The sequence below is a fragment of the Chrysochloris asiatica genome, unplaced genomic scaffold, assembly GCF_000296735.1.
Source record: "Chrysochloris asiatica unplaced genomic scaffold, ChrAsi1.0 scaffold00142, whole genome shotgun sequence".
Lineage (NCBI taxonomy): Eukaryota > Metazoa > Chordata > Mammalia > Afrosoricida > Chrysochloridae > Chrysochloris > Chrysochloris asiatica.
The window spans coordinates 2,810,024-2,822,017 of record NW_006408660.1 but is presented as its reverse complement, the minus strand read 5'-3'; the positions used below and the strand labels follow the sequence as shown (position 1 = coordinate 2,822,017).

Below are 11,994 nucleotides of genomic sequence, written 5' to 3'. Positions count from 1 at the left end.
CAGAAACCCTCTACAGGGTCGCTATGAGTCAGAACCGACTCCATGGCACATAACCACCAACCACCAATCCATTTCTTGCTGGTCAGATAGTAAATTGTTAGGCTTTGTGGGTCACCTACATGTTTTGGCATATTTTTTACCTTCTTCATTATTCTCTTTCTCTTTTTTTTTATTAAAAATTCTCTTTCAAACTCTTAGAAACTGTAAATAGCAGGCCATACAAAAACAAATTGTGAGCTGAAGGTAGATCACAGATTATCTCCATTTTGCAGATGAGATTAAAACTGTAGCCTAAAGAAGGACACTTCTAACATGGCCTATGTTTTACTTATTTGATTATAGATCTACCCTGAAGAGAAGCTAAGTTAGAGACAATGCCTAGGTACCACCTGAAAAGGGGCACCGCGAGCAGTTTCTTTCCATTGCCAGTTGTGAGAGCTCACTCAGCAACTTAACGCAAATACTTTGGTATTTGACATCCTCCAGGAGTCCTGGTGTGGCACTGTTCATTAATGCGCTAGACTGCAAAGTTGGTTTGAACAGCAAGATCACCAGTTCAAATCTCACTAGCCACTCCTCAGAAACCCTACACAGGGTTGCTCTGAGTTGAACCAACTCGACCGACGGCACTTAACAACAACAATGGGTCAAAGAGTGGACTCCTGGTGTGATGCTGTACAATAAGCACTGGACTAGGAACTACAAGGTCAGCAGTTCAAACCCACCAGCTGCTCCTCGGAAACCCAAACAGGATCCCTTTGAGTCAGAAACAACTTGATGGCGCTTAACAACAAGAACAACATGGATCAAAGAAGAAAGCCTGGTGCCACAGTGGTTAAGTATTTGACTGTTAATCAAAAGGTTGCCAGTTCCAATCCATTAGCCACCCTGCAGAAGAAAGATGTGGTAATGAAAAATGTGGTGGTCTGCTTTTGGAACCGTACAGGACAGTTTTACTCTGTCCTATAGGGTCTCTATGGGTGAGAATTGACTCAATGACAATCAGCTTGGTTTTGGATTGGATGGGTCAAGACAGACTGCATGATCCTGCTCTGCTGAGTGTAGAAAGAGAAGAAACAGGGGACAAATGACTTGGAGCACATCATAGATTAATTTTCATCAGTGATAGCAAGGAAGATGCAGTTGTGATTTTCATGTGCTGCCACAATATGTTGAGTAAAAGATTCATAAGCTTGACTTGTCTTTTTTTTTAATGTTAATAAATTTTATTTAAGGAACTTTACATTTTGTCTTTGATTCAATGTCCCATCATCCTAGGACTTGTAGTTTCTCCAGAGTTTGTATCTTCAAGATAGTCCTTGTTCTTGGGTTTCCAGAGATCATCATCATAATCATCAGCCACTGATGATCACACCAAATCTTGAAGACTGCCACAATGTGCTGCCCAATTAGACATGGACAATCTGAAGAATATACTTCAAAAAATTTGGTACCTGGAATTTTTTCAAATTACTCATCTCAGGACCATTTTAGGAATCGGTGACTGTTGTCAGATATCCTGAGTTGAAATCTCATTCACTCCCAAGAAACTGCAGATAATAGGATATGTCAATACCTAAAGTCAAAACAAGTTAACTATTACATCTTTTTTACTTTCATCTTTCATACTGTCTTGTAGTTTCTTCTCACAGATCCAACAAATAGTTCTATGAGTAAAGCAAAACCACATAGTTACTCTATGAGGCATCCAACAATGTGGGTCTACAGGAAAGGCCCCATTGGGATAGACCTCAACGACTTGTCTTTTTGAGTTGATATTATGGTAAAGTTACCTGAAAGATGGTGTCAAATGTTTGAACTAGGGCACAATTTCAGTGCTTGTTTAAACAAGGGCGCAATTGCAGTTCCTTGTCATAGATATGGCTCTGGATCTGATCTACCCCAGTCCCAGGAGAAGAACACCATACTTGCTAGAGAGTGAATGAAAAAGAGGAAGACCCTTAGTGAGATGGATTGACACAGTGGCTGCAACAACAAGTTAAAATAAAACATGGCAACATTCGTTAGGATGGTGCAAAAATAGGCAGCATTTCATAGAGTGGCTGAGTCAGACCCATTCAAAGGCGCCTAACAACAACCTCTGTAGAACGTAAACACCATGTTGTTGTTAGGTGCTATGGAGTCGGTTCTGACTCATCCATACTATGCACAACAGAACGAACCGTTGCCTTGTCCTACACCATCCACACAATTGTTGGTATGTTTTGAGTCCATTGTTGCTGTCATGTGTCGGGATATTTTGTCTGCTTTTCTCATTGCTATTTCTCCAATGCCTAGATCAGTGACACATAGTAGGCACTCAATAAATATTTTTTCAATTAATGAAAGAACTAATTTGGCCAAAGTTACACTAAGTGACTTCATTGTCTCAGGAAGATTGTGGCAGAGGTCTGTGGTCACAAGGTTTTGCAGCTTCCTCTGGAATTTATCACTTTTTCTCCAAAGGAAAAAACCCTCCCCTTGCCCTGCAGTAGATTCCAATTCATAGTCATCTTATAGGACACAGAACTGCCCCCATAGGGTTTTCAAGATTGGAGTGGCGCTGCGGGGATAAAGCATTGGACCTCAAGGTCAGTTTGAAACACATGGTCGGGGTTCAAATTTACCAGCCACTCCTCTGAAACCTCATACAGGGTCGCTATGAGTCGGAACCGACTTAAAGGCAACAACAACAATCTCTTCAGAAGCCGACTTCCACATCTTTCTCCTCCAGAGCGGCTAGTGGATTCGACCTACAGACTTTACCGATACAGGCCCAATGCTTAACCCATTGCGCCATCAGGGCTCCTTAGCAACCCAGAGCGGAGACTCCAATTTTAAACTTTAAAAGTAAGGCCAAGGATGCTAAAGCACGCATCTTGCCCTCACTCAAGAAGGCGACAAGACAGTATGCCCTTTCCGGTCACATGACCTACCCGCCGCTGAAGGGTGCCTCCCCACGCGTGCGCGCTGCGCCGGGCTCCGAGGCGCTGAGGGGAGAGGCGCTCCTGCCAGCGCTACCGCGGGGACCCGTTAGAGCGGAAGCTCTGCTGCCGCCGCCTTCGCTGTCCCGGGGCCCCTAGTTCCCTGCGAGTGGGAGGCAGGAGCCATGTCGAAGCGGCTCCGGAGCAGCGAGGTGTGCGCTGACTGCAGTGGGCCGGGTGAGTCGCACCGGCCGGGCCCGCTTCCCTCTGCACTCCAGGGCCGGACCCCTTCCCCGGGGCCGCCCCCTCGGGGAGGGCGAGTCCCGGCGGCCGAGCCCCACGCTCCCTGGCTCGGGTTGCGGCTACCGGGGGAGCCTTGGGCGGGGCCCGTCCCGGGCTTGTCAGAGCCAGGCGAGGAGGGGGCCGCACCCCTCCCGTCACTCCCTCCCCTCCGTCCCCTCCGTCCCAGGCCGGCCGGGGAGGCGACGGGGGCCGGAGCTGCTCCCCCAACAGGAAGGGGCTTGGGCAAGCTACAGGAAAACCAATTACAAACGCGAGCATCTTCCCGGCTGCGGGCCCCAGAGGCTGCAGGTGTCACCCCCATATACACCAGCCATCCGGACCCCCTAGAGGGGCCGACACTCGTGGCTTCCCTCAGCGAGACCCGCTAGGGGGCCCACGGGCAGATTGCTTCCCAGCTTCTGGCATCTCGGCTCCCACTCCACCGGGAAGAGTCTTCAGACTTCGGGGTCTTCGGAAGCAGCTAGTACTTAAGAGGCAGAGCGTGTCTTAGTTTCGGAGACCTGAACTGCCTGGATGCAGACTAGGTCTGGATGACCTTGGGCTTGTGACTTCATTTGGCCGAGCCTTGATTTCCTCATTTTTCTGATGGAGGCAATCGGGAGTAATGTGCTCAGTGTTTAGGGAAACCAATGAGTATTCATATGATCAGCTTGTCCAACTTTTTGTTTTTGTTTTCTTTACTTCTCCTTTTTTATATTGTGTTCTTTATTACAGAAGCCTGACAGTCCTTTTAAGCTAGATTTGAATTTCTAAATTATGCACGCATTATAACTTAGCTAAAACGAACAAGCACAAAGTCACTGGCAGTATAACCATTTGAGCATTCAGCAGTATAAAGGCATATAGCATTTTCGTCGATGCGTCTTTTTCAGATTTAGAATTCAGGTCTGTCATAGCACTTGGAACTTGACAGGCCTTTACAGCTAGATTTTTCTGTGATGTTTTCAGGGCTTGGGTTTATCTGTTTTGAGCTTGAAGTAATTAAAAAGGAAGATGGCTTCTTTGGCACAATAGTGTCCAGTAAACAATCATCATGAAGTCATTGTGAACTTCATCTTGTTATTTGGAAGTTGAGGTTGGTTTTAAATAGTACAAAGGAGCTCTGGTAGCGTAGTGGTTACGAATCGGGCTGCAAACCTTAAGGTCAGCGGTTCGAAATTACCAGCCGCTCCGCGGGAGAAAGATGAGGCTTTCTACTCCCGTAAAGATTTACACCCTCGGAAACCCTGTACAGGGTCGCTATGGGTCGGAACCGACTCGATGGCACTCAACAACAACAACAACAGTGGTAACTTGAAGGAACTCTGGTGGCACAGTGGTTAAAGAGTATGACTGCTAACTTAAAGGTCAGTGGTTTGAATCCATCAGCTGCCCTGCAGGAGAAAGATGGCATAGTCGACTGCAGTAAGATGCCAACCTTGGAAATGCTAGGGAGTAGATCTAGTCTGTCTTCTAGGGGCACCATGACTCAGAATCGATTCAGCAACAAACAGTGGATTTTTTGGATGATAACTTAGAGTCGACTGTACGGCAATTAACCACAACATGATAACTCAAACCTCATGTGTGTTTTTTTTATAGTGCAAGCAGGGTTACCTCTCTTCTTGACTAGAGAGGGGTGGAGGGCTTAAAAAAAAGATTTTATAAACCAATCAGAATGGGTTATATGAAGTTCATCGTGGTCTCTAAAAATGCTGTTTCTACTTCCTTCTTTTCTCGCCTGTTTTCAGTTAAACTTTCTGCGTCACATTTGATTCACATGTGTCTAGCTTCAAACTTCCTCTTGGAATGAGTATCCTTTACTTCTCAATGGATGGTATGGAGCAAAGGAGAGTCGCTTCTCCATTGCCAGCCTAAGTACCAGGGTGCATTTCTGCAGCATTCTGTGCCTTTCAGAACCTTTTCTCTACCCTTGTATCATTTTAGTTGTTGTCTCATATGCTGAATCTAGAGAGACTTGAGTCACTTCCTTCCTGTTTTGAGTATAATTAGGCTACCTTGAAATGTTCTGTGATCTTGAGCAGCTAGGAATTTGTTCTGCCTTTTCTGCAAAGCTCTAGTGAAAGGGTTGCCTTGAGGGTTGAGGATACCGTTTCCAGTTTGACCAATGCTAAGGCCCCTCGCCCCAAGGAATGCACAGGTACATTCTCTCACACCAAATTGGACTCATATTTTTCTGAGGCTACAGGGCACTTCTGAAGTTCATTTGTTACATTCAAGGGCCCCAGGTCAAGAAGCCCTGACCCAAAACATCCAAGTAAACTGGAAGAGATTTCACCCAGCCTTAAAACAAACTCAATTTTTGATTTACTATGTTGTAACATATTGGTACTCTACCCATGATGTCAAAGTGGTTTATTGGGAACTTTTTTGTTGTTAGGTGCCAATGAGACCTACACTTGGCGACTGTATGCATAACAGAAAAAAACACTGCCCAGTACTGCAAAAGCCCATTGTTTTTGCCACTGTGCTAATCCATCTCTTTGGGGTCTTTGTTTTTTTCACTGACCCTCCATTTTACCAAGCATGATGTCCTTCTCCAGGGAGTGATCTCTCCTGATAATGTGTCCAAAGTATGAGAGAACCTTGTTTGATGTGTTAAATCCTTGCTGTCTTAGTCTTGTTCCATTTCCTCTAAGAATACTGTGAATTATCTGGGTGATATGTGAAAATCAAAGCTATGCTTCAAAACAAATTGTCTTCTTTTTGTCTTTTCCTATTGTAAGTAACAGTACCCTACTATGAAAAAAAAATGTTGCTGTGTATCCCTTTGTTGTTGCTGTTGTTACAGCCATGGAGTCGGTTCTGACTCATAGTGACCCTGTATAGGGTTTCCAAGGCTTTAAATCTTCATGGGAGCAGACAACCTCATCTTTTTCCTGAAGAGCAGTTGGCGGCCTCAAACTGCGGACCTTGTAGTTCCCAGTCCAATGCTTATCATATGGAGCCGCCGCGCTCCTGTGTATTCTTTTAGGATCCTTTATCTTTGTGCTTATAATCTTTGTTTTTTAGACTGGTACAGAGTACTGCAAACTCTGGTGTGGCACAGCAGGATAATGCGCTGGACTGCAAGGTCAGTTTGAACTGTAAGGCTAGCTGTTCAAATCCACCAGCCACTCCTCAGGAATTCTATACAGGGTCGCTACCAGTGGAACAACAGTAGTACTAATATAGTTTTACTTCGATGATTCATTTTATTTCATGGCAAGTATTTAACAATGATGATTTCTTCTTAAATATTTTACTTCCTTATTTTAAACGCATGTAGTTCATTTGAACTACATCACACTTTTAGTTCAATTACCTAAAAAATCTGTTTGGACTTTCACCAAGGTGGTATAGTAGTCATACAAGATACTTGGTGTTTTACATTTTTCTCAGTCTAAAATATTTTTTCAGTAATCATGAATTTCAGTGGGCTCTTGAAATATCTGATAGTGCTTAGAAAATAATTTATAAAAGATGTCACTACTAAGGGAGTGCTGTGGCTTTGTAGGGTAAGCACTAGACTGGTAACCACAAGGTTGGTGGTTACAGCTCACTAGTCACTCCATGAGAAAAAGATGAGGCTTTTGACAGCTTCAGAAATTCTATACAGGGTTGCTGTGAGTTGGAACCGAGTCCACAATACTTAACAACAACAAAGAACAGCTAACCTGACTGAGTACTTATATGGGACATGCTTTACTTACTCTTAATGTCCCATACCAGATATATGTGTTATTCTGAGAGGAGGCTCTCAGAAGTAACTGGCCTGAGATCATTGTGTGAAAAGTGACAGAGTTGGGGTTCAAACCCTGGATTGCTTTGTCTGCAAAGCCAACCAACCCTCTTAACCACTACACTCTCTGACTCCCGAGATTTGTCTTCTATTGAAATCCCATAACTTTTCATTATATGGTTTGAAAGGGGTTGAATAAACTGGTTAAAGTGGTAAAGATGATGTACATGCATTTTAGAAATTTTTGCGGACATTGAAGAATTTTAAAGCATAACCCTGAGACCACTCTGCCTGAGTGGCACCTACTGTCACCCCATTGTGAGTCTGATGAAATGTAGGAGGTTTTCCTTTACTTTGGGTTGCAAAGTGCTCAGTTTACTTATCCAGATCCATCTTGTTTGCCAAGTGTGGATTACTACTTGTTCCAAAGGATGTCTGTGAGACTTTGTAGGAAAAAGTGTACACACATCAAAAATATTATTTGGTTGTTTTTGTTTTTTTACATCTTTGCTTCTGGAAGCTGCTGTTATTGTGGCCATGTTATTTTCAGATCAGTTGGAGGGGTGGACTCAGTTAGTAGTTTATTTAAATCAACTAATGTGCTCAACTGCTAACTCAAAGTTGGCGGTTCGAACCCATCAGCAGTACAGTGGAAGATAAGCCTGGTTAATCTACTTCTGTTAAAATGCTGCCAAGAAAGCTCAGTGGAGCAATTCTCGTCTGTAATATGTGGGGTTCCCATGAGTCGTGAGTTGGAACTGGACAACCACTAACAACAGTAATGTGTATCACAGGAGGCATTCCCTCATTTGTCCTCAGAACCATAGCAGCTGAACAGCTTTCTAGTTCTGTCATTGACAGCGGTCTTTCTGCTAAGCATAGAGACATGTAGATTTGGAGCTGTGGATTACAGTAGTAGTAATTTTCACCTTTTGCTGTAGATAATTTTATATTGCTAACTCACTGTCAACATTGCATTATCTTCCTGTTTGTGGAGATGGATTTGAAATAACTTGTGTGTATCCCTTCAGTTTGTTTCTCCTACATTGAATGTAAAAGCATACTTTTGAGATGGGAGATCCACATCAGGCTCCAGACCGTAGCCCATAACCAGAAAGAAGAGACCTGCTAAGTATCAGTTAACATTGTACTGAATCAGCCAGGATAGGTGGGATCAGGCAAGATCACCAGCTTGAAATATTGGCTGGCATATTCAACCAACAAAAATTTCATTTTTTCTTTTTTAAACCAAAGCTCAGTCATCTTTTGCTAGCTGGCAGTGTAGCAACTAACTGGTATCTAGCCACTGAGATTTCATTCGTCTTTCCAGATCCTTCCTGGGCGTCAGTCAACAGAGGGACTTTTATATGTGACGAGTGCTGCAGTGTCCATCGGAGTCTGGGGCGCCATATCTCTCAAGTGAGGCATCTCAAACACACACCCTGGCCTCCGACATTGCTTCAGGTAAAGAACCCACCAGGAGTCTTCTCATGACTTCTGGTTTCAGTTTTTAAGACATTCTGTCATTTTAGCAATTAAAGTTTCTCCTAGTATACTTCTTAAATCTTTCAAACATGGTTGAATTGTAACTGAATGGAGGTGCTGTTTAATCAGTGTGAATATTGTCTGTTTTGAATTCATCCTTTAGATTGTTTTCCTCTCCTAGCATAAGTCTTGTCCCGAAAGCACAATCATGTGTGTATCTCTTGATAGTCATGAAAATGTCTTGGTTACGCTTAAGTTCTTGTTAGAAGCCCTGGAAGTGCAGTGGTGAAGAGCGCGGCTGTTCACTGAAAGGTTAGCAGTTCAAACCCACCAGCTGCCTCTGCAGGAGAAAAATGTGACAGCCTGTTTCCATAACGATTTATGGCCTTGTATCCTGAATGAGGCAGTTCTCTGTCTCATGGATTGCTATGAATCAGAATCAACTCAATGGTGTGGATATAGTTCTTAGGCTGGGAACAAATTTAAGTTACCATGCTTGAATGATAAGTGAGATTTCTGTTTCATTCGGGGTCCAATGGAATGTCACCTATACTTCTATTTTGGGGCACACATTCTTTAACTTCTGCTGTAATTCAGAGTTAGGCATGTGCTCTCTCTGTTTTTTTTTTTTTCCTGGTCTGGAGTACACATTTTACTGAATCTGTGGCAGCTGCTCATGTTCCTTAAACTCTCCATATGAACCAAGGGAACAGCATAAAGCAGTTTGGATCTGTGATGTGAAAATATTCCCACTAATGTAAAAAACAGATGGGACCAGGTTGCCATGTCAGGAGTCATACTTTGAAATGAAATTGGGAGATACGGTATATTAATCATTTTTGTTTCAATGTTTCTAACGATTCCTTCTCATCTGAGAGAGTACGTACTGCTCTCAGGTCTGTTTACAAAGCCAGATTATATTATAGGATCTGACTAAAGCCCAGAGATGAGTTGTTTAAAATACCAGGGTTTCCCCTAAAGCAGTAACTCCTGAAATGTGGTTATGTGAGCCACCAGTGGTACTCAAGACAGATGTTGGTAACTGCAAACAATAATGACACAAACCATTCCTCCACAGCCCTCTCTACTCAGTTGGATTCAGTAGTCCTTTGCAATGGCCACAGAAAACTCAGACACCATCCTCACACTTACAGGGTTTATGAGGAAAGTTAACAGGTTACAACGTAGGGTCAGAAATGCTCAGGGCACAGTTGTTCCAGTCAGGACAGCCTCTTCTCAGCTGTGCCCACAGGCAGGGCTCTCTCTGCCTGGTCAATGTTACAGAGCTTTTTTAGGGTTGTTGGTAAATGCCTACAGGCCAACACCACTCCAATATGAGCCTCAACTTAAAAGCACTTGACTCTAGCTCCATGGGTCAGCAAACATAGCTCCTCCAATTAAGTGCCTGGAGGTACCTCACTGTGCAAGCAAGTATCCTGCCCAGAGTCACTCCACTTTGCTTGCTTCCTAAGCTGGGAACCCCACTCCTCTGACTGCTGGTTCTGCTGCTGCCCTTTTGCCACTCTAGTGTCACCGTTTTCTGTCCCTGGGTCAGTGAGGGTCGCTGTTCAAAAGACACCTTCCACTTCTTGGATGGTAGTGGGCTCCTCCATTCCTGCTTCTGAGAGGGTTCATTTTATACATGTTAGAATGCCAGGTTTTCACAATCACCATTAACACTGTTAGCCACTCACAACTGGATCATATAATCCTGTCAGCATCTTTGCTCCCACCTTTTCTTACCTTGACCCATCAGGGCAAATGTTGTTTGGTGGAAGTTTGCAAAGACTCTATCTACATAGTTAATAAAAAAGAGACATTAAATAATTCACTGCACTGCAGTAATATTCCTTTTTTTTTTTTTAAACTTTTGATTGTAAATTGGATGAAGGTTTACAGAGCAGCGGATCTATACTGTTTGGCGTTTGTTAAGCTTCTTGAATGCATATCTTCTCATCTTTCATGATGTTAAGGAAGTTTTCTTCACTGCTCCTTGGAAACCCTACACAGGGTTGCTGTGAGTCAGAACCAACTTGATGGCACTTATGAGTATCAGCAACAACACCACCCTGTTCTGGAATCCTGATCCCACAGAAGTTATTCTTGATAATGTCCCACATAGTTCTTAAGCTTTCTTGGGATTTTTGCTCTTTTTTTCTGATTATACCTCTAGCAAGTTAGTATTGAGAGATTTGCTTTCAAGTTCATTAATTCAGCCTTGCGTTTTTTAATTCTTCTTCTTTGCCCTTTCAGTATATTATCCATTTCTGAAATCTCAGTATTAATTTTCTAGATTTTTGCTGTTTTTGTATGTTTCTAAGTTTACATATATCATTTTTTTTCTTAAAATATTTTCCTGAATTCTACCAAAGTTTTTTCTTTGTTTTTCTTGACTTTTGTCTGCAGCTTTCTTGACCTTTCTCTCAATCCATTGATAGTACCTAAGTCTCATACTGTTATATTCCTTATCAAGTACTTTCAGTATTACTTTGTCCTTAGAAAGGTCTGCTGGCTGGCATTGTATTTTAGTCACTTGTTTGAACGACTCTGTTTTGCTTCTTGGTGTGAACTGAAATTGTCTTTGAGACATTGTGGTGGTGTTGTTTTGAGTTGATGGTGATTATATATTGGTGTGTTCTTAGACACTCACCACCTGCATCCTTCTGGTGGGTATGAGTAAAGAATGTGAGTGTGTGTGCAGTTATCTGTTCACTGTGTGCACACAGCTGAGGGCAGGTTTGGCTGGTGATTGATGGCTGCTATCTTTCAATGATCAGATAGTACTGGAGCAGAGAGTGGCCCTCATTCTGCAGATAGAGCTGCAGGAGGTATTGGTGTGGCTGGGCTATGTGGACACAGTTGTCTCCTTTCAGGTGGGAAAAATACAGCAAAAAAATAAAATAAAGCAAGTAGAGGGAGAAGTAGGTAAACAGCAATAAGAAAAAGGAATTTAATAGCTCAAAAGAAATAAAGGAAAGGAAAATAAACAAGAGGAAAGAAAAAAATACAATAAGCAAAACTAGGGAGGGGAAAAGAAAAGAGGAATAGTAAAGAAAGAAAACTGAAAGAAACTAGTTTCAAAAAAAAGAAATAAGGGAAGGGGAAAAAGAAAAGTGAAAGAAAAGTAAAGCAGAGAAAGAATGGGTGAAAAACAAGGGAAGGGAAAGAAAAGAAAACAAGAGGAGAAAAGTGGGGCAGGGGCAGGACTCAGAGTGGAGAAAATTGTAGGGGGCAGGGCACTCAGTGTGGGTCAGCACCGTCTTCCAGTGCAGGAGCTCTGGTGGGGATGGGGACACAGGAAGGGGTAGGACGTACCCACTGCTATCAAGTCAAGTCTGACTCACAGCAACCTGATGGTGCAGAGTAGAACTAACCCACAGGATTTCCTAAACCATATGCCCTGACTGCACAGTGGGTAAGCACTTGGTTGCTAACTGAGAAGTCAGTAGTTCAAACCCATAAGTCACTCCTTGGGAGAATGAGGTGACAGTGTACTTTCATAAATATTGGTAGTGTGCCTTGGATTCGGTTCCAACTCTTAGTGACCCTGCATAGGGTTTT

At 43.1% G+C, this 11,994-nt stretch overlaps 1 protein-coding gene across 6 annotated transcripts in view; it reads left to right on the top strand.

Annotated features, from left to right (window-relative positions):
* The first annotated feature begins 2,952 nt into the window (after nt 1-2,952).
* GIT2 (G protein-coupled receptor kinase interacting ArfGAP 2) overlaps nt 2,953-11,994 on the top strand; it is an 81,415-nt gene continuing 72,373 nt past the window's right edge. For all 6 annotated transcript variants that reach the window (XM_006870452.1, XM_006870448.1, XM_006870451.1 and 3 more), the window contains exons 1-2: nt 2,953-3,161; nt 8,279-8,412. In XM_006870452.1, coding sequence (XP_006870514.1) covers nt 3,110-3,161; nt 8,279-8,412 — 186 coding nt within the window. In that variant the 5' untranslated portion in view covers nt 2,953-3,109. The remainder of the gene's footprint in view (nt 3,162-8,278; nt 8,413-11,994) is intronic.